The sequence below is a fragment of the Zalophus californianus genome, chromosome 3, assembly GCF_009762305.2.
Source record: "Zalophus californianus isolate mZalCal1 chromosome 3, mZalCal1.pri.v2, whole genome shotgun sequence".
In the NCBI taxonomy this organism is placed as follows: domain Eukaryota; kingdom Metazoa; phylum Chordata; class Mammalia; order Carnivora; family Otariidae; genus Zalophus; species Zalophus californianus.
This window is the reverse complement of record NC_045597.1, coordinates 139,075,359-139,097,469: the sequence shown is the minus strand read 5'-3', so window position 1 is coordinate 139,097,469 and position 22,111 is coordinate 139,075,359. Positions and strand designations below refer to the sequence as shown.

The following is a 22,111-nucleotide window of genomic DNA, read 5'->3' as shown; positions in this document are numbered from 1 at the left end:
GTATATATATAAGTGAATATTTCTCTCCCTTAGCCTGTGTCTTTCTATCCTAGCTCCCTGTTAGAACTCTCATCCTGTACTCATAATTCGTGAATGATTATTAAGCTTTAGGTATTGTGCTAAGCAATCTGCACGTATTACCCCTGTTCATCCTCACAAGTCAATGAAATAAGGATGTTATTATTCCCGTTTTTAAGGGAGGAATGTAGAGCTAAGTGACACTGCATTGTCCATTAGGATTTGCTCCCAAGCCTGTCTGCCTCCAAGATGCACTCTTGTAACCACTACATTTATGGTCTCCAGACCCTTCTTGAGCAACCCCGCACTAGACCTTGTTTGGTTTAAAAAATCCTCTTCCAATGGTTCTGTTCCCATAAGGTACTCAAGTTCCCATAAGGTCCTCAAGTGATTATAGCAAGTAATGAATGCGATACAATATATTACAAAGCCTCAAACAACAATCAAAGTGCATTATATATCATATCCTATAAGGATAAAAGGGATCGGTTCAGAAAACATTCCCACTCTCCTTTGATTTTCAATGTATTCAATCAAAAGAATGTGTCTTGAAGCACAAGAAGGGAAGTCTATGGTTCCTCCTTTACCTCCTAGCCTCCAATTTGTATTTTATTGTGTGGTCAATAATAGCTCGTGTTCTACTATAAATAATGAAATATAAAGAATACTTAGCACGGGGAGCCTGGCTGACTCAGTGGGTAGAGCACGTGACTCTTGATTTTGGGATTTTGAGTTCCAGCCCAGCCCTGGGCATAGAGATTACTTAAAAAAAAAAAAAAAAAAAAAAAAAAAAAAAACCTTAGCAAATAAATTGTTATAATGTTCTTCACCTGGTAGAAGAGGTGCTTAATGAGTAGCCCGGTATGTGATAATCTAATAAAACTGCATTCAACCTTCAGCAACTAGTATAGAATCGCTATCATGTATAAGGTCCTCAATGAGAGATGAAATATACACCAATGGTGAGAAAACTAATGGAGAATGGGGAAGAGGGAGACAGTGGTGGGGATAGAGAAAGAAAGAGATCTCCTAATACATCAGGAGACTGAAGTGAGTAATACAAATGCTGAGTGAGTAATACAAATGCTGCAGAAGCTCGGAGGCACTCACTTTCAATCTGGATGGTGCAAAAAGATTTCACAGTGATGAGATTTGAGTTGTGCCATAAAAGATGACTTTGGATAGGTAGAGGGAAGGTGAGAGATAATTATAAAAGAGAGGGATGGCATTAGAAAAGGTTCAGAGGCAGAAAAGCATACATTTCCTTGGGGAAGAGAACGAACAGATCACACTAACTAGGGTGAAGTTTCTATGTCAGACAATGGCATGAGATCAACATGGATGTTGAGAGACTCGAATCTCAAGCTAAAACATTTGAGTTTCGGGGCGCCTGGGTGGCTCAGTCGTTAAGCGTCTGCCTTCGGCTCAGGTCATGATCCCAGGGTCCTGGGATCCAGCCCCGCATCGGGCTCCCTGCTCCGCGCGAAGCCTGCTTCTCCCTCTCCCACTCCCCCTGCTTGTGTTCCTGCTCTCGCGGTGTCTCTCTCTGTCAAATAAATAAATAAAATCTTTAAAAAAAATTTTTTTTTTAGTTTCTTCCGCTGGCGACCAGTAGCTACCGAGAATTTAAAATGGAACAACACGACGAAGACAGGGCTTTAAAATGGATTGGCTGGGAAGGAGACCAGAGGCAAGAAGATCAGCAGAGTATCCATCGCGTAGCTGAATGAGATGATAAAGCCTGAGCCAACGGAGGAGGGAAAGAGGCATGAGACATTTTGAAGGAAAAATAAGTAGGGCTCGGTGACTAATGGAAAGCAGGAGCAAGTAGGATATTTGTATCTCTTTTCTGTAACAGGACAGAGTATTTACTTTGGAATCCCACATATCTTCAAGGAGGAGAAACTCAAAATTATTTCCCTATTCTGAAAGCTGTCAACTTTGAAGTATTAAGAACAAGGAGATTGAGAATCTGAACTTGAAGCACTGACACCCATTTGAAAAGTTTCTTACTAGACCTTAATTTATCTGTTCAGAGGAAAGTGGTAACTTCGGAGGAGGCTATCACCATTGTTAGCTCTTTTGTTCAAGTCAAGACTAATGAGAATCATCACCTAGTTCACACACACATACACACACACACACACACACACACACATTTTTTTTTTTAAGATTTTATTTAGGACGCCTGGGTGACTCAGTCGGTTAAGCGTCTGCCTTCTGCTCAGGTCTTGATCCCAGGGTCCTGAGATCGAGCCCCGCATAGGGTTCCCCACTCAGTTGGGGTCCAGCTTCTCCCTCTCCCTCTGCCACTCCCCCTGCTTGTGCTCTTTCTCTCTCTAGTGAGAGAGAGAGCGAGAGAGAGAACACAAGTCAAGGGGAAAGGCAGAGGGAGAAGCAGACTCCCGGCTGAGCCGGGAGTCTGAGGCAGGGCTGGATCCCTGGACTCCAGGATCAGGCCCTGAGCTGAAGACAGACGCTAAATTGACTGAGCCACTCGGGTGCCCCTACACACACACAATCTAAAGATAGATAGCTTAAAATGTAAAGGCCTCTTGTTGATGCTAATCTTACACAGCTACATTATTGTTAAATAAACTTTTCAGTAATAACCAGCAAAGTAAGGGGCTGTGGCAGAATACTAGGGTGAAAAAGAAACTTAATGATCATCCAGACCAAACCCCTCTGTTTTATAGAAGAAACTGAGACCAGGGAAGTTATGTTCCCTTTTCATCATAAATCATGACCAGTGCTAAAATCCACATCTCCTCCCTTAAGAATAATGTTCTTTTTTTTTTTTTTTTCCACAGTCCTTTCCTCAGCCTCGGTGATTCCATCCTTCTGGGAAATGCTTAGAAGTCAGCAGTGTAGCTGTCATCTCTGGTTCTAGATTTTTCTTCTGTTTGTTATCATTGAGAAGGAAATACAACAAAAAAGAACCGCGGGGATGAAATAGAGCTCCCATTACCAGACAGTGAAATAGTTCAGCCAGCCAGTAGCCCTGAAGAGCAGAGTAGGATCGAGGTGCTCAGAGTGTAGAAGAGAGCCCCAGGCTGCCGTTGTCTGCATTATCTACTATTTGATGCACTTTAGGAGGAGCAAATAGTCATTCTGGTTCCAAGATGTTGGAGAAAAGCAGACTGCTATCATCTTACAAACAATGGCTAAGTATTGCAAATGGAGCAATGATTTCAGAAGGGACAGAGAGGGATTTATGATGAACCCAAAGAAACTTGGGGCGCCTGGCTGGCTCAGTCGGTAAAGCATGCAATTCTTGGTCTCCGGGTGGCAAGTTTAAGCCCCACTTTGGGTGTAGAGATTACTTAAAAACAAAACCTTAAAAAAAAAAAAAAAAGAAAGAAACTTAAGCTTCACTCATTGGGCTCCTCCAGATCCTGGAAGATACCCTAGCAATTTTGTATTCATTATTTTTTTTTTTCTTAAAGACATCCCTCAAATTGTGGTTTAGGTTCAACAAAACCTCTTAAGAATGGGATGTGCTAAATAGTCTAGCGCCCTCTAGAAATGCCTCAAAAGTGTCAGTGACTTGCTCTACTAGCTACTCACAAGTCTGTGGCCATCCTTTGTATTTATTAAATTATATCAATAAGACTAGTAGAAGTAGAAGAGATAATGGTTAACTCTTTACAATCTAAGTAATAGACCTTCCTTTCATGCCAATATTTAGGAATTCTTTCCTCTTGGTTCACTATTGAATTTAAACAGTTTCTATTGAATTCATATTTCTACATAACAATTAGAACTTCTGAAGCAGTGTAAGTGAGATGTTAAATAGAACTATTTTGTATGTTTGCTGCATGTTCATGCTCTGGAAATATGCTTTAGAGGACAAAACGATGAAAATCTTGATTTCTACTTAGATGGAGATTTATCATTATTTGTGAGATATGTCCAGCATGGTTTCACTTTAAAACCACAAATAAAGTTTTAACAATCGGCATTTTTCTTGTCGAGAGGTCTGTGGTCAGACTAAACATTTCTCTGAACCTGATTAGGTCCTGAGGTTTTTAAATTCAATATTCGGCAAATATAGAGCATTTGTTTGGCCGTACGAAATAATTAAGAAGTCCAGAGTTAATGCAACTCTCCCGAGTCTGCCCCTCTCTTCTGATGACATGATAATCGGACATAATCTCTCTCTGGTCTCAGGCCTCACCATATATGAGACTGGGGCAGAATGCATACAATTAATCCTTTGAGGATTTAGGTGACATTGCTCTAGGTTTTTACATTAGCAACTCCTTTGTTTGCTAGTACTCAAGTAATGGAAATTTAAATATTATTAAATGCTTTATTTCTTCTTCCTCACTCCCAACTATCCTGAATCCAGAAAAATAGACACACGGTCATTCTGTGAAGACAAAGGAACATTGAGCAGTAAATTATACAACAGCCAGAACTGTCCACTGTGTATTCATTCTTGTAACGGACCGCTGGAGGGAAAATTAGCATACTTAGTTTGAATTCTTATAAAATAGAAATGGGATTGTTTTAGCAGTTTCACAGTTTGCATAGTAACCATCATACTTCATGGATGACCTCACTCAAAATAACACAAGGCTCTGAATAATGGGAAGGGGAATGTTCTATAAACAATCCAGATGGGTTAGGTACCTCCACTGACAAGGTGTATTTAGTGAAGTCTAAAATCCCCTTTTCCTGTACAAACACAGTGTCACTGTAATCCCATGGACTGCATTTACTTTCTTAGGGCTGAACTCTCTTTTTTCCAATGATAGGCCTAAAACAAAATATGCAGAAGTCATTGAGTCGTTTCTGTAGCATTTTCATTGCTAAAAGGGACCTCCAGAGGTCACCTCGTTCATCCCCTTCTCCAGCCAGGACTCTCCCTAATACTGAATATAGCTGTATAGTGATCTGCATTAAGAAAGCTTTTAAAGATCCCTGGGGCTGGTCAAAAAATAGCTAATATTGGCCTGATTCATAGAACAACATTATACGTATGTCAAAATAGCCACCTTCATCAAAGAAGACATCCATCAGGGTTAAGGGCTAGCAGTAGCTTCAAAAGGAAAAGCTTTATTTTCTCAGAGAAAAGGATGGTAGATTAAGGAAATGACCCAGGGTGTTGGCATCTTGTTTGTTTGTTTGTTTAGGTGTACATGGAATGCTTATCAAAAAGGAAACATTGTCTTGTCAAAGACCACTGCAGGGGAAACAAGCAAGCAGATGACAACTCCTGTAACAAGTCCTTTCAAATAGCTGGGGGTGGGGGTGGGGGGTGCTGTTGTTTCAAACCAGATCTGATTAGCATCAAGTCCATGAAGGGCAGATGGTGAAACATAAGCATGATATTGACAACCTGAAACTGCTACTACACTGTATGTTAACAAACTGGAATTTAAATAAAAACCTTAAAGAAAGAGTGCAACTGTGAAAAACAAACAAACAAGAATAATATTGACAGACCTGCTCTTTAAGTGATATCTCTTCCCCCTAATCTGCTGAGTTTGTTAGAGCTTATAATTTTATTTCTCCAACTCCATTAAACTGTGATTGCAAAGGACAGGAATTTAAGTGTAATTTCAATCTTCTAAGACAGTCATATCAGGTAATCCTCACAACTGTTAGACTTTGAATAATTGGATTTAAAGCACTACACTAGAATCTAGAAATCTAGCTAAAAGGAGAGCTGAGGTTCGTATCTGGTTTGTTTGGGCCTTGAAGACTTTTGAACTATAGAGAGATTTTAAAGATACAGCTATGGCTATTCCTAAAGTGAGGGAAATGAACTGCCCTGACAACTGTCCCAAGTATCCACTTGGCTTTGTGTATTAATGCTGCGTTTTTTTCACACAGTGTATCTGTGGGGTTGCATAAAAGCCTGGTCAACCACGCATGCTTTCAGGGTTAGGAGCTGGGAGGCTGGATGGAAACAAGCTTAGAGGCTTTTTACCACATACCCTCTTGCCATCCATGAAATTTTGTGCTTTGAAACTTCTTTCAAAGAAGTCACTTCAAAGTATTTCATTTTTAAAAACAGAAAGGTACCTCTCTGCTCTCTTATTAGGCCGGATGTCAGTCTGGGTTGCAGGAAGTGGAAAGCTCTGACTACTGGCCTCCGCCAGCCTCCTTTGTAATTCTTGACTTTGGAAATGGGAAGTCCGCCATTGAGAACTTTCTGTGGTGCAGCTGCCTTTCTCAGAGAACACTAACCAACTAGCAAAATCTTCAGGTTGCCTTTTCTTGTTGTGAGAGCAAGAGGCAAAAGAATAAGGAGATCTCGCTACAGTGCCTTCTTGGCTTTACAACACTCCCACAGTGGACACCTAAACTTTGAGTTAACGTGCAGTCTACATATTCACCGAAAAACTCAGGCACTTAAAATAAGTACAGTACCTCCTTAGTTACTTGACTATTTGGCAGAGTAGTTTTTCTTCTCCCTTAAACTGCTCAGATAATTGTCCGTTACCTGTTGTTTGTGTATACAACCTGTCAGATGTGTTAGTTTTTAAAGTTATCAATCTAAACAAATTCCCAGAGCAGAATCAAAAAATTACAAATAGAAGAAACCAAACTAGCTTTTAAGAAAGATAATGAAAATGAAAGGAGTGTAAGGAAAAACAGAGAGTAGCAGATTCTGTAATTTTTATTACAAAAAAAAGTTCAAACCCTTTACATGCTATGACATTAAATGTCATATAGAAGTTCATTGCAAGCAAACCTTTTTAAAAATATACATACTGTATATATTTACATTCCAGTCTAAGTAACTGGTGTCAAGGTGTAGTTCAGGGTCTAGTGTTCACCCACCCTGTGGATTTGTTCAGCTACTAACTAGACAGCGATTGTATCTTCACTCAGGCACATAAAGAGGTAGAAACTGCTTTTAAAAAAGAAAAAAACCAAGTGGCGTGCAAATGTGAAGATCATCAGTGAAGCAGCTTAGCTACATCAAGAAGGCCCTAACTAGCTTTGGTCATCTCAAGCTGAATACATGTAGCTGGTCCTTTAACTTAAAATCAGAAAAACTTTGGGTAGATGTTCTTCTGAGCACATCGGGGGTTGGCAGAGATCAGCAATAATGCTGTGCCACTCTGCACCAAAGAATTGCATATGACTAAGTTAGACAACATAGCAGCAGGGATGGGCTGGCAGTTGGGCACCTTTTCCCTGGTAAGACACAAATAATACACAGATGAGTAGCTTAAGGGACCTCAAATTGGTATCTGTACGCCTACAGCCTGGAACTCAGAAGCCCACTAAGATACTCCTTTCCCAAGTGAAACCTCTGGTAATTTCTGCCCATGCCCACCTCCATCCCAAACTGAGCTTAGTAGAGTCCAGACAGGGGTGAGGCGGCCTATGACTTCTGCGGGCCAAGGTTTCTCAGTCTCAAGACTAAACCTCATGAGGGCTCTTCGGCCTGAGAAGGGCTCCCTGGCTTCTTGCCAGACTTGATGGTGCTCGTTCCTGAGAGGGGGAGTTGGAGGGAAGCCACAGGGGTGGTGGAGGGCAGAAGCCCTTCTCGTTCTCTTTTCTTCTGTTTCATCCTGCGGTTCTGGAACCAGATTTTGACTTGGGTATCATTCAGCTGCAAGGAGTTGGCTATCTCGACGCGTCGGGCTCGAGTTAAGTACTTATTGAAATGAAACTCCTTCTCCAGTTCTGTCAGTTGCTTGGTGCTGAAATTCGTGCGGATCGCGCTGGAGGGGCTAGCGGCTCCATACTCGGCGAGTTTGCCTGCAAAGTAGACAGGGAAGGGGGGGGCGGTGCGGTGAGAGGACGCGGACACAGAACGCGGCCGACCGGCTGGTTAGTTACAGCGCACTTCTCCTGGGGCTCCCAGAACCCAGCAGAAACGCTCCACGGAGAGCTCCTTCCTGAAATTTCCTCAGTGCCTGGCCCATTTTCGAAGCGTCTACTTGGGGCACGCTCTAGGGAACGCACTTCCCGCATAAGCCCTAAATCGCCGTCCAGAGGGGCAGCTGCCACGCGCTCCCAGCGTAATTCTGCCGAGGGGGGCTCCGATCCCAACCCCAGTATAGCGTCCGTCCGAGGCCCAAGTACTTACTTTTCCTAGGGGCGTTCCTCTTCACTTTCATCCACTCGAAGGTGCTGAAGGCGGCGGGGAGGCCGGAGGCTGGCGAGGCCGACTTGGGGTAGGCACCGGGGGCCGGCGACGCGGTCTGGAAGGTCCCAGGGTGGCCGTCGGCTGGCTCTTTCAGACACGCCGGCAAGGGGCCGGGCTCGCCAAAGGCCGCGTAGTCCACCTGGCCGCTGAGGAGAAAGGAGCCGCCGCCCGAGAAGACCGCTGAGGTCGCGTAGTGGACGTGCGCCCCGCCGTCGTCGGCCGGCCGCCCGAGCGCGCACGGGAAGTCGTAGGCGGACGCCGGCCCCAGGAAGCCGTAGTCTGCACCCCCTGCCGCGGCAGGTGCGGCGCCCGGCTCGTAGGCACCCTCCAGGGTGCAGGGAGCGAAGGAGGGCGCGGCCGGGGGCGGCGCGGGAGGCTGCGCGGGCGCGGCTGGGGGCAAAGGCGCAGGGCGCGCGGCAGCCAGGGGCAGGCAGCTGACGAAGGCGCCGTCGCCGCTGCCCAAGGGGAAGGCGGGCTGCAGGGCCACGGGCCGGGCGTCGGCGCGGCAGAACTTGGGCGCGAAGCTGAGCACGTCGCCGCCGCCCCCGCCGCTGCCACACGACACGTACTCCAGGTAGGAGCTCATGGTTCCGGCCCACGCGCCTGAGCGCGCAGGCCGGGGCCGGAGTGCGGGGCCGGGCAGGACCGCCGCGGGCTGCGCCGCTCCACCTTTCCTCTCTACCGGAGCTGCCTTCGCCGAGCCATGGCGAGCGAGCCCGAGGTAAATAGTGGCCTAATATAGCGGCGAGGGTGGCCACGTGGCGCTGGCCGGCCAATGGGCGCCTGCCCCGCACGGCCGGGGTCCCGACTGGCGCGCGGCTCCACGCGCCTGCCCCGCCGCCAACTTTGCCAAACCTGCGGGTGGCCGCCGTCCAGCCCCCCCCCCCCCCCCGCCGCCTCCCGGGCCCGGGAGAGAGCCGGCGCGGCCCACGGGCGGCCTGGGGAAGGGCGGGGCGGGAGCGCAGGACGCCTGCTGCCCGGGCAGGTACTGGACGAAGCAGGAGGGGAAAGGCAGGCAAGACTGGCCGCTCGCGTGAGGACAGAGGGAGAGAAGCTTGTTCTTCTGAATCGGTGGGTGGCTGACCCCTCGGTTGCGGATTGTGGGCACTAAGGTGGGGAAGGGGTTAAAAAGGAGCGTGGACTTCAGCCCGTGGGGGCTGCTCATAGCCTTTTCCCCGGGAAGGTAAAGTATTCCTGTCCCCCTCTACTCTGGGTCCTGTGCGCTTTCGATTTTCCTGGCACTGGTGTTACCTCTCTCCTAAACCTAGAGTACAGGCTTAATTGTCCCTCGTTTTCTCCCTGCCTCCGATTCATGGGACGAAATTGTATGCCCCGGGTTCTGTGTACCTGGGGCGGCACAAAATCTTCACGTTTAGACTAGATTTTCACGTTACTTCTTAGCATCCCTTCAGTTCGCGTTCCTTCCATTTGTGGCGGCGTGATAAGGGTGCGTGTTGGGGCGCCAGGTTTTGATTTGGACAAAAGACGAGGTTTCTGCCTTGTGGGGAAATTTACCAGATCTCCCCCTCTAACTAGGCTGTCCAACTAAAGACTCTGCCCTTGTGGTGGAACGCCAGTACTCCTCTCGGGGAGGCTGGCACCCGCACCGGGGTGGGGCGGCGCACGTTCTCTCTGAGGCGCTTGGCTCCAGGGCGCAAAGGCTTCCCAGGGACCGGTCAGATCTCAGAGGTTTGGACGGGCTTGTACCTCGAAGCAATTAAAGCTTCTATTCCATCAGATAAGTGCTGCGTTGTCTCTTGCGAGTGAAATCTGAGGGTTCACAATGTTAATGGGCTCACGTCCTTCCCTTGATAATATGGTTTTGTTTACTGAGCGTAGAGAGACGGGAAATAAAAGTGCAACTGGCACAGGAAATGAAGAGTAGAAGGGTTACAAAGACAAGCTTTACATTGACAAACTTTCCAACTTCCTTGAACATTTCTTGTAATGTTTTCCTCTTTGGGGCTGTAGGAAAATAACAAATTAAATAAGTAAATGTTATTTACACACAGCAGTCATGAAAGAGAGTGGTTTCCTAAAACTGTGTGAATTGGGTCTACTCTTGGCTTATGCAAGTGCCCTTGAGAATTTGATCTATTATAGCCTCTTAGTTATGGTGACAGAGGTTTTATTATTGTTTTACTGATCCACTTGTCATGAAAGAGCGATTGAGTCCTTGCCTAAAATTCCGCTCTGAGGAAGCCTGGAAAGTAGGAGCCATCACAGTCCAGGGAGCCAGTCCCTTACTGGGATGTGAACTTGTGAATAAACAAAGCCACACCAAACGTGTTGCTGGTGAAACTGAAGTTGAGCCAAGGTGGGGAGGGGGTAGGTGGAGAGTACACACCTAGGAATGAGCACAGAGCTAACAGGTCTGGGGATCCTACCCTGCTAGATTTCTTGGACTTGATTGGGAAATAGAATCCTGTGCTGAAAATCGCCCTTCAAACTTGATGTTGCTACTTCAGTTTTCTCCTATAGCCAATCAGATGACAAAGGTCTTAAGTAGTCTTTTAAAAGAGAAAAATAGAAGCTCTTTTTTAGCTCCCTGATCAGGAAATGATAGAGCTCTTCAGAGCTAGCTCAGGCTTCATATGTAGAAGTATTTCCTCGCTGTCCCTCACTCTCTGCTCTTAATACAAACATCTCAGCAACTCAGATGCTGCTGAGGTCACATAACACTTCACTCACCCCTGCCTAGACTTTAATAGCCAATTTTTACCAGCATGATGACCCAGTGTGCACACTCCTATCTCAAAACTATAAGTCTTTCTCTCAAAAGGTACTTGTTTAATCACAGCTCCTAGGCCCAGAGGCCCCAGCAAGTCAGGAAGGAGGATGGCCTTGTAAACCTCTCTGGAGAAGACATCCAGCTGGCTGCAACTCACGATGTAGGACAGAAAATCTGGCCTGATCGTCTGGCAAGTCTGACCAAAACCTGTCATATTAGGCACCTTTGCTCTAAGGTTTCAGGAAAAACAGGCAGCCTAGGTGCCTTGGCAAACTTCATTGCAACAGGGACTAGGTTTCTGCTGCTAAGCATTGGGAGCGAAGGTTGGGTCCTTGCTGTCACAATTAAGCATTGACTTTGATGTACCCATAAGCTGTCCACACTATTTCCCTGAAGCAAAATTTTAGAGATTGAACTTTTTTTTTTAACGATTTTATTTATTTATTTGACAGAGAGAGCACAAGTAGGCAGAGCGGCAGGCAGAGGGAGAGGGAGAAGCAGGCTCTCTGCTGAGCAGGGAGCCCGATGCGGGGCTCGATCCCAGGACCCCGGGATCATGACCTGAGCCAAGGGCAGACGCTTAACCAACTGAGCCACCCAGGCGCCCTAGAGATTGAACTTTTGCGGATGGAAGAAAATGTCCTAAAAGAGAATGAGATTTTTTTTTAATTGCATTGTTTTGTTTTCAAAACTATAGGTGAGAGTGGGTGGGTGAGGTATTCAATATTTGTTCAGACCCAATTGTAGTTCGCTGATACTTGCTTACAGAAAGCTGCATTCTGTCCACCCTCTCTACTCCCTTTAGTCTCTCAGGTTTTGGCATATCCTACACCGTGGGGCCCAGAATTGCCACCTCCATTCCTGGACTGGTTCTTGACTTGCTTAGATTGGAGTCAAGACTCTGGTTATCTCAGACTCAGATTCAACATTTGCCAAGGACCTACTGTGTACGAATGTTTTGTTAGGGGAGGTCTAGGCTGCAAAAAAAGATATTCTCAAGCCAAAGGAACAAGAGATTCATTACTGGCACAAGTCTCAGCTATACTATAAATCTACTCCAGAAGAATCTGAATCTATAATTTTCTAAGGAGAGATTGGAAGATATTATTGGAGGAAATGCATGTAGAAAATGTGAACATAGGATACTTTAAGTACCTTTAAAGTTTGTCTCCTAGATGTTCACAGGGTATGAGAGAAATGTCTTACTAATTTTATTACTTGTTCAAGTCATGAATTCCCAAGGGTCACTTGCCCTGCTAGGTCCTGGTGCTGTGAGTTCTCAGCAGGAGGTGACAGCAGAGGGGCCTGATTGCCAGGTTGTGTTTGATGTAGGAATGCTTTGAAATCTCTCCCATACTGCTAACCAAGGCAGCCACCCCCCCACCCCCACCCCCATGACAACCTTTGTCTCCCCTTCAGCTACAAGCTTTTTCTCCTGCACACAGAAGGCGGAAGTGATGGAGGGTGGCACTCCGGACTTCTGTGTGTTTACCGTTGTTCCTAAGAAGTCTCTTGCAACCCCTCCCCACAAGCCTCATCATGTTAACCCTTGGAGATGCTTTGAGACATGCAAACTCTTGGCTCCACAGCCCCAGAGGATAGAAAGGCTCTTGCTTGTTGGGGTGAAAAGCAGAGGGGGAGGTGGGCTTTTCTCTTAAGCAAGGTTTGTAGTTCTCTGCAGCAGCCCTCGGTCTTCCCTGGGCAGTGAGGGTGAGGTGTGTCCTAAGGAGGGTGTCCTAAGGACAAGAATTTTAAACCTGTCAGGGGCTTATTAACATGACCCTCCCTGCGGAAGAAGCTTAGAGTGCTGCACCTTTCCCTGAGAGCTTCGTGAATGAAAGGCTCATGGGTCTAGCCCTTGCCCGGCACACAGTAAACATCCAAGAAATGTTTGTTGGACAGAAGTAAAAATGGACAGAATGGTGGGTTGTTTTTTTTAAGATTTGATTTATTTCTTTGACAGAGACACAGCGAGAGAGGGAACACAAGCAGGGAGAGTGGGAGAGGGAGAAGCAGGCTCCCCGCCGAGCAGGGAGCCCGATGCGGGGCTCGAGCCCACGACCCTGGGATCATGACCTGAGCCGAAGGCAGACGCCCAGTGACTGAGCCACCCAGGCTCCCCAAGAATGGTGTGTTTTACCATGACTAATATTGGCTAAAGGATACCCCTAGATTATTGGCTCCCAAAACCACTTCATGTGGGTTTGGAATCATCATAGAAGCTTCTTTAAAAGTGCAGGTTCCTGAGCCCACCCAAGAGATTTTAATCCAATATATCTGACTCCGGTAGGAGTTGTAATAAGCCTCTTGGGTGATTCTAAAGCAAGGTTCTTTGGAACCATACTTTGAGAATTTCTGCTTCAGGAGCTGGTTTGGGGTGGGCAATGTAGGGAGAGGGGGTGGTTCTGTGGGAGGGGCCCTTGACTGGCACCATGAGAGCTCATGGCTAACTGGAACATGAGTAAACCTGAACAATGTTCAGAAGCCTGTTGTGTGGTAGGGGCAGAGAATGTTAAAGCCAAACCTGAGTCTAGTTGGGTGAAGTTTCCTAAATATCCTTAAGTAGGAGTTTCCCAAGTTTTGCTGACAAATTAGTGCTTTGCTGAGACCCGGCTTCTGCTCCTTGCCACTTTCCTAACTTGGCTTTGCGGATGCTAGCAAGGTAGGAAGCGAAAGGGTTTTGTCTCTCCCAGTCTCCTCAGAGAAACTTGAGTGGTTTTGAGGTAATGGAAAGAAGGAAGGAGTAAGAATGGGTCTCAAGAGGGAGGAGCCAACTCTTCTTTCCTTCCACCTTTCCCAAATTGTCTGGAATGAGCATTTGAGCTCCTGGGATCCAGAGGGGATGAAAGTCTGTTGGCCTAAGCTGTAACTAACTCTTCCTTTGGTTAAAGATGGACCTTTCATATCATAAAATGTGAATGCAAGAAGGCTCCTTAGAGATAAGTGACATTGAACCCCTCATTTTAGAAAGGAAGTCACCGTATTTAAAGGTTAAAAGACAAAACCGTCCTGCAAAAAATGAGGGAACTAACTTGGGTCTCCTGACCATCCACAGTCCGCTGCCTGTCCACAGTTTACAAAGAGGGAAGAGTAAAGCAGCTCCTCCTCCACACTGGCAGGCTCAGTGCTGAGCAACAGAGCAGTGTTCAAGGAGACACCCTTGTTTCTGGGAGACCCTACAGCCAGTGTGGCTGACTGGGAGGCTTGCTGCCCCGCCCCCTTTGCAGTTTGTTTGCTAAACTTTTGCTCCAGGCTTCTGAGGCCACATCTTGAGCTAGTCCTGCAGGAGAAGGCAGAGGGGATCTGGGTTCCCACCCCACCAAGCAAGGATAAAGGATCCCCTCATCTCCTGCTGAGCTTGATCCCTGGGGGGGTCAAAACAAGAAATGCCCTTAGATTAATGTAACTGGATAGTACAAATTTAGGACATGTGTGAACACACACAGGTGCACCCAGGTCAGTTACATTTGTACTAATCTTTTTTTTTTGCTCCTTTATTTTTTAAGTAGGTAATAAATTTAAATTTACGTGGTTCAAGATTCAAAGGGTACACAATGGTATGCAGTGAAAATCTTTCTCCCACCCCTGTCCTCAGCCACCTAGATCCCCTTCACATAAAGTTATTAGTTTCTTGTTTGCCTTTCCAGAGATACTTTATACATCTCCATCTATCTATAAATTCCCCCACATTTTTTTTTGCTTAGATGATAGCATATTAGGCTCTTTTGCGCCGTGCTTTTCCCCCTATTGTATCTTTTTTTTAAAGATTTTATTTATTTATTTGTCAGAGAGAGAGAGAGAGCTAGCACAAGCAGGGGAGAGTGGCAGGCAGAGGGAGAAGTAGGCTCCCCGATGAGCAAGGGGCCCGATATGGGACTCGATCCCAGGACCCTGGGATCATGACCTGAGCTGAAGGCAGATGCTTAACCAACTAAGCCACCCAGGCACCCTCCCCTATTGTATCTTTAAGATCATTTCATATAAATGCATACAGAACTTCCTGGTTTACTTTTACAATTTCATGCCCTTCTACTGTACATACCTACCACAATTTGTTTAACTCATCCCCTATCAATGGGGATAGAAAGGCTCTTGCTTATTTTCAGTCTTTTGCTATTACAAACACATGTTCAAGTTTTTGACCTATTAGAAAAATTCCCAGACATGGAATTACTTAGTCAAAAGTATGTGCACTGGCAATTTTGATACAAAATGCCAAATTGCTCTCTTTAGAAGTGAATCAATTTACCCTTCTACTAGCAACATAAGAAAATTCCTGTTACCCTGTGCTCTTGCCACCTCAGTGGGATAGTAAAATTTTTTATTTTTGCCAATCCAATAAGTAAAAGAATAATACCTCTTACTTACCCTTAGAGCATCTCCAGAAATGCCATTCTTCCTTATCTTGTTTGATCCTTTCATAATTCTATTTGACAAATAAATGGTAATACTGACACAGAAAAGATAAAACTACTTCTTGTCATCACACCTAGTGTAAATGGCCAAGGTCAGATGTTCCAACACACTTTCCTATACTGCGCTGTGTCACAAGGAAGCCTAAAGAGGTTCAAAGAGAGTGGGTGGCTTCAAGCATTCCCTGAAAGACACATGATATAAAAAAGCTTTCCGACATCTGCTAAGAGGCCTCCTCTTTAGTGGTCTGATACCAGGACCACATTTCTGCATGTGTCCCTGGAGAGTACCCTCCGGAAGCAGAGGAGCTCTAATTAGCAATATGATCTGACCTAGTCCTAAGCATTAGCTTGGATTCAATATCTGGGAAGCAGGAGGGTGTTGTTTTTAATTTTCCTGAGACTTATTTCTCACTGGCCACCCAGGATCTAAGTATTGATTAGCATGGTGTGGGTAAGAGGATGTTTTCCCTAGGTTTTAGCTTTGCATAGCACACTTGGACCTGGTGAAGGTAATTCCTAATGTGGGCATGTGCGTGCACACACACACACACACACACACACACACGGTAAACTTCTGAGAGAGATATCTATTGATTGTTACATTGGTGATGAAACTGAAAGCCAGAAAGATTAAGTGAATTGTTTAGGGTCATACAGTGTATCATTTAGGGTCATACAGTGTATCAGTTAGCAAAACAGAAAACACAATGTAGACCTAAAACTGAGTTCTTTAGTTTCCCCTGCAAAGTATTCTCTTCCCCCTCCTGTATTCATTTCGGTGAAATGACCTGAGTACCTACTCAGGTCCTCTAAATAGAAACCTAGGGATTAATATCTGTAACTCCTCTTTCACTCATCCAGTTATCACCCAGTCCTGTGAATTTGTCCTCCTCAATGTCTTTCCTCTTCATTGTCATTATCTTAGTTCCTCTCTATGCTGGATTATTGCAGCAGCCTCCTTTTTTTCCTTCTTGCCTCCTATCTCTGCTTTCTCCAGTCAGACACAGTATTCCCAAAGAGCAAGTTTCCAGTACATAACCTCACATCCCATTTTAAAACCTTCAGTGGCTTCCCACTGCCTACAGAGCAGGTCCAGACTCCTTTCCATGAACCCCACACAACCTCTCTTTCCAGCCAGATGTTCTATTCCAAAGGATGCTTCTTGTTCCAGGCCCAGACCTTGCTCTTTCTTCCCTTGCTTTGCATGTGCTGCTCACTCTGCCTGGTATGTCCCTCCTTCCTAAAAAACTCATACTTCAGGAACCCAAATTCACCTCCCCTGAGAAGACCTTTTTTGACACTACAGTAATGTTAGAGGCTCCTTCTCTTTATGCCAGGAACATTTTGGTCACGCCTGTGTTATAGCATCTGTCAGACTGTTTTAGGATTCTTTTTCTCCCCCAGGAGATGAAAAGGTGCACACTATTAGTGACTCATTTTTATATCTCAGAACCCAGCACAGTGCCCACAGGAGCTGTTCAGGAGGTATTGCTGAAAGGCAAGGAGAGAAGGACACACTCTGAGCCAAGGACAACAGGACCAGTATTTTCATTGCTTAATGAGTTCAGAACACTGTGCAAGGCTTCATGCTTCAGCTTGTATCTATCTAAAGCAAAATGATAGTAGAACATCTCTCCAAAGCAAGTTCATTTCCACCCAAGAGGAGGCTGAAAGAGAAGAGGGGAGGGGGGAGTTGGGATTTTCTGTCTTTCAGAGGCTCTTTCCTATAGGCTGAGGCAACACTTAACTAACTCCAGAAACTTCTCAGCTGATGTCACTCAGCAAAAGAATAAAAGAGGGGGTAGCCTGGAACTTAGAATTTATAAAGAGAACTACAAATATCACTCAAGAAGAGGTGTAAGAATGCTTCACCACCCACTTACCCAAGCCCTCCCGCGCTAAACAGCTCTAATGCTAATGACCCGCCCCCCTCCCCCGCCCTGCGCGCCGTTTTCAGTCTCTCTCTTAGTCTATCCCTTTACGGTATTTCTTAAAAATGACCCCAAAAGAGCTGATGTAAAAATATCCCAGTCCTTCCTTCACACCAGACAAGAGAGGAAAGGCATATCATTGTGGTTGGCATCTGAAGTGTATTTTTATTGTTCTTTTTATATGACATTCAAGTTTAGTTCCAAGTTCAACAGGGTATTATCCTGCTTCCTCCCACACAAATTACTCTTGCAGGTAAGTAAGAACGAAACTAGCTCCGCCCCTTCCCGGAATCCTAGTCCCTTTGGAGCCTTTTTTTGTGTGTCTGCAAAAACCTTGTGACCCATTGGGATTTGTCTTGTTCTGCCTTGGGAGAGATGGAGTTGTGGCGTGGAGTAGCGCTGAGGGTGCGACGGGGCAGGGAGGAAGCGGCGGGTGTGGGGGCCTGGGGATACCGAGCCACCGTGCGTCGGGGACGGGCGCTGGGGCCCGCCTCTTGGGAGGGCGGTGGGCCGGCAGGCGGCAGTAGGGACCCGGAGCGCGGGGGTGACCGGCCTCGCGCCGCAGGGCGTGGGGCGGCGTCGCACCCTCCGTGAGCGCTCACCCCGCGTGCCTGCGTCTCCGCTTGCGGTTTCGGGTCGGCTCCCAGCTGGCCCAGACTTGGGGCTCTGAAGTAGGAGGAACCGCTGTCGAGCGAAAAGTGCACACCGGGTGATTGATGAATTCTTAATAGGACTAACCTCTCCCGCCGCCCCCCGCCCCCCACCTCCCCAACCCTCGACACACACACAGAAATTCTTCACCCCAGCCCCCTCCCCAGGCCTCCTCGCTGGCGAGAGGGGACGCGGCCGCCAGCCTGTTGGGTGATTAACTCACCGTTTGTCTTTCCGAAAGTGTGCCAGGTGGATTCCGGCAGCCTGGCCGCGGCCCGGCGGCTCCGGCTCTGTGCTGACTGCGCCCTGCGGCAGGCCGGGCGAGCGCCGAGCGCGCGCGCGTCACATGCTGGCGCGGCCCCGAGACGGCCATTGTGCCGCGCGACCGCCGGGCTGCCCGGGGCAGGCGGCGGCTATTGTTCCCCGCGGGCGAGGGAGGTGCTCAGACTCGGGGTCCACGCCAGCCTCCTTCCCAGAGTGTCCCCACGTCTGAGGACGGGTGGGGGCTTCCTTTGTGTGTTCTGTGCCTGCGACGGGAATGGCGCGTCGTTGCTGCCCCAGGGGGCCGCAGACGAGGCGGAGGGAGGTTGGTGCCAGCTCGACTACCTCGAGCGCCGCGCAACCGACCCAGTTTCCCGCTCTGCCCTTGCGGAGGAGGCTGGGAGGCTTGCGCTATTCGTAGGGCAGCGCTTGGAACAATAGAGTCATCAAAGGGCCTTCGCCCCGGCTCCTCCTAAGTCAGCAACGCTCTTCTCCCCACCTTCAACAAGGCCCTGGCCCAACAAGTCCTCTTGGCCTGGTTTTAGGCCTGCTTTCCCAGTAAAAACATTTCATCTGTACCACCAGGGTTCTCCCTGAGTCCTGATTTAAATGAAAGTCTCCTCCTTGGGCTCTTACTAATGTTAAAATCCTATTTTCATTATTTTCCAGATAATCTATAAAAATGATCCAGACTAGCTACCGGAAGTAGTCAAGATATTTTGCCACAAATAGGGACCTTTTGGGGCGCCTGGGTGGCTTAGGTGGTTGGGCGTCTGCCTTCCGTTCAGGTCATGATCTGGGGGTCCTGGGATCGAGCCCCACGTCAGGCTCTCTGCTCAGTGGGGAGTCTGCCTCTCTCTCTCTCTCACTCTCACTCTGTGCTCTCTCTCTCTCTCTCTCTCTGTCAAATAAATAAAATTTTTAAAAAAAGGGGGGGAACCTTTCGCCTTCTTCTGCTACTGCAAATGATTGGACATCCATTTTCATTTCTTCGTCCTTCATGTGGGAAAACCTTTTGTTCGCTGTGCTTCAGGCTGGACCTGGCCTGAAAGTGGGTCCTTGAATTACCTTTGTACTATTCCAACTTGCCAAGTGGTTATGAGACTTGAGGGAAGTGTTTAGGCATGGGCTTTAGGTCAGGTATAGATAATCCATTTGGTACCAACTTTGGGCCCCAAAGATAAGGGCATTTGTAACTGGACCGAAGACAAGGGAACAATGAAAACTACAATTTCACTCTCTGTGATGATCTTGACCGCCAGCACCACCAATGCCGTGAGTACAGAGGATTCACCTACCCAGTCTTTTTTTCTCTCCATCCAGGCTCTCTGCGAGAGAGATCTAAGTGAGCTAGTCCTCGTAGCTGGTGAGGGCATGGCTGGAGACTAAGTCTCATCTGTGCCCAAAGTGTCTAGGGATAAGTCTGCTCGCCCAGGCAGTACCTATATCCTCTCTGGGAAGTTGCAGTGCCCCGAAGTGGTGAGGCTGTAGGTCTATGGGGCCTTCTGCCCCTCTCTGTATTTTTATTTAATACTCACAAACTTTGGTTCATCCAATATTTTTTTTTCTTACAGTTTCTGAAAGAAGGACCAAAGTCATGCCAAGAACTCCCAGATGAAGAGGACCTTCGTGGATCTGTAACTAGGATTAACCAATTCTTTACTTCAAGAAAAAGTTTCAACGAATTCTGAGGATAAAGCCAAACAGGCCGGTGACTGTCCCTTGAGTACTGAGTGTAAACAAGCTTCTGGCTCCTCCAGGTCAAGCAGAGAAACTCTTCTCATTAGAATGTTGGGTTTCTTCTTTGTTATTCAAACGTACACCCACACATATCCTCTTCACCCTCCCTAATGAAAAACCTCAACAGATGGAGAGCCTAGGCTCCCAAGACTTATGGCTGAGGAAATGCACTTCACTCAAGGGTGGGTTGGCCGGTACAGAAGGGGGGGGGGGTAGGGAGGAGGAGAAATGAGTAGCTAGCGTAGGTAATCACTATCTTTTAATACTCCTTACAGATAGAAATTCAAAAAATCCTGTTCAGCAAGGTTAGCAGCCTCTGGGGCCTAGGAAACCAATTTGGCTGATGTGTCTCTGATAGGGACTAGGCTTGGGGCTGCACCAGGGGGGGAAAGTACTCATTCTATATTCTCTCTCTCTCATACAAAGAGATGGTACAAATGGATGCTTAACTTAATGATTCATCAGAGGCGGATTTTTCTCTGTCAGGTCCCTGGATGAGGCTGAGGTCTGAAAGCCAGGAGGCAGAACATTTACTTAATCGCCCTTTCTTACCACCTTTCCAGGGGCCAGGACTACTCTTCAGACCTTTCTTCTGCAACTACCCCACACCCCTGGCTAGCTCAGTTGGGTCTCTTTACCCCACTCCAGGCTGGATCCTGAGTTTCTCCTGGTAGCCAGGGCAAGCTCTCCCTCTGCCTAAATCTCTTTACCCACCCCCACTTCCCATTCTTCAGTGGGCAATTCGTGCAGCCTCCTCCCTACCCTGCTTTAATTCACGTTTGATTGCCTGGACAGAACAACCAGGGGCTCCCAAACGGCTGCCACCCCCATCCATGGGCCTGGGTTTTAGACTCTGAGCCCTTTTCTTCAAGCCTCAGGAGGATCCCCCACAACCTCCCTGACCCCTCTCCTCCCGCCCCCTCCACCCTTCAGCGGTCTCTGTAGGGAAAAAAATTAAAAGGAGCTGATCAAGGCCTGAGCCAAAGAGCCACTTCCTCCCCTGGAGCAGCAAACGAGGTACACCTCCCAGAGACCAATGCCCAAAGCGAAGCCCAACCCTTCCTCCAGGCGTAGGCCCTCCGGTGCTATTGTGAGGCCTTACCCGAAGCCGAGGCCGGGGAAGTTGCGCACACAAAGGCGCAAGGCTCCTGGAAGCCCCGGCTGCTCCTAGCGCCCTCAGCGCAGCTCCCGACCGTGAGGGGTCAACAGCCTCGAGGCCTTGGTGCGCTCCCCATTGCCCCCGGTGAGCTCGCGCAGAAGTCACGGGCTAGGGTGGAGGTTTCCTTCGCCTTCCAACTTGCCCCTTCCCGCTGCCTGTCACACACTCTCCCACTTCCCCCGGGACGGAGAGGCCTGGGCCTGGGGCGCCATTGCCCAGCCCGTGCTCCCCTCCCCCACTCTCTTTCTTTCCGAGACCGGGGAGGGAGGAGGCAGGGGCCTCCGCCGATAGAGCGGCTATTGTGACCTTCCCTCGCTGAGCGGGAACCCAACCGAGAGTGTACCGCCGGCGGGGGAGGAGGCGACTGTGTGCAGGCCTCGGGGTGCGGAGGGGGTGGTACTGGGAAATAAATAGAGGTTCGCAACCTTGGGCATTTGGGCCCTTCAGAGGGCGTTTGGTTGTGTTTAGACTCCAGTGCTTCCTAACATTAATTGCAGGCTCAAAAGGAGCAGAATTTATGGCGAAGGCCAAGGCGGCTTGTTTATAATTTATGAAGTTTTAAATGGCTGTGCCGCGGGCCCCCCTCTCGCCCTGGCCGACGGCCGCGCGGGAAGCGCCAACCCAGACTCGGCGCCCCCCACCCCGCCCCGGGCCCTCCGCCACCCTGCGCGCGCCAGGAGCGACCGAGTGTGCCCATCACATGACACTCACGCTAATGGCAGGAAAGAATCCGAGCTATTCTCAGAAGCCTCGGGGAACCTTTCTCCAAAGGTGAGAGAAAGCCGATTTGTCCCAAGCGAACTCCCCACCCCATCAGAGAGGGGTGCCTCCGGGCCCCGAGAGGGAGCCCCCAACCCCGCATTTCTTTGGAGCCTCAGTGTGAGAGGAAGCTGATGTCAGCCGGCCTAGACACGGTTTAAAGTCTAATCCATGAAACCCTAAGCCGCAGATGACACTTGGGGCCTTCGCAGACACCCGCAGACTCAGCAGATACTCCTGCGGTAACACACCGCGCTGGAAAACGCCTGGAGCCATAATGCATTATGTATTTTTATTATTATTTATGGTAGGAAGAGGAGATGAGGGAAA

General features: G+C 47.9%; 2 protein-coding genes and 1 long non-coding RNA gene across 6 annotated transcripts; 1 reads left to right on the top strand and 2 right to left on the bottom strand.

Moving 5' to 3' along the window:
- Nucleotides 1–6,639: 6,639 nt before the first annotated feature.
- Nucleotides 6,640–8,828, bottom strand: HOXD1 (homeobox D1). The gene is made up of 2 exons (XM_027588963.2): nt 8,075–8,828; nt 6,640–7,743 (listed from the first exon to the last, which is right to left on the bottom strand). Exons 1-2 carry the CDS (start codon nt 8,718–8,720, stop codon nt 7,409–7,411), a joined length of 981 nt encoding a protein of 326 aa, XP_027444764.1. The 5' UTR covers nt 8,721–8,828; the 3' UTR covers nt 6,640–7,408.
- A 215-nt stretch (nt 8,829–9,043) lies between these two features.
- On the top strand, nt 9,044–20,972 carry LOC113919596. Its single transcript, XR_003519058.2, has 3 exons — nt 9,044–9,205; nt 19,698–20,045; nt 20,427–20,972. It is a non-coding gene; the product is annotated as an uncharacterized LOC113919596 (long non-coding RNA).
- LOC113919594 lies at nt 16,813–22,037 on the bottom strand. 4 transcript variants are annotated; one of them, XR_003519056.2, is made up of 4 exons: nt 20,966–21,094; nt 18,086–18,389; nt 17,814–17,895; nt 16,813–16,947 (listed from the first exon to the last, which is right to left on the bottom strand). XR_003519056.2 is itself a non-coding variant. In XM_027588970.2 (3 exons), exons 2-3 carry the CDS (start codon nt 18,233–18,235, stop codon nt 17,389–17,391), a joined length of 657 nt encoding a protein of 218 aa, XP_027444771.1. In that variant the 5' UTR covers nt 18,236–18,389; nt 21,734–22,037; the 3' UTR covers nt 17,363–17,388. The 4 variants fall into 4 exon arrangements, 3 of the variants coding, with proteins under 3 accessions (XP_027444771.1, XP_027444769.1, XP_027444770.1); XM_027588970.2 differs by lacking the exons at nt 16,813–16,947; nt 20,966–21,094 and adding an exon at nt 21,734–22,037 and having other exon boundaries at nt 17,363–17,895; XM_027588968.2 differs by lacking the exon at nt 16,813–16,947 and having other exon boundaries at nt 17,363–17,895.
- Between the last annotated feature and the right edge of the window lie 74 nt (nt 22,038–22,111).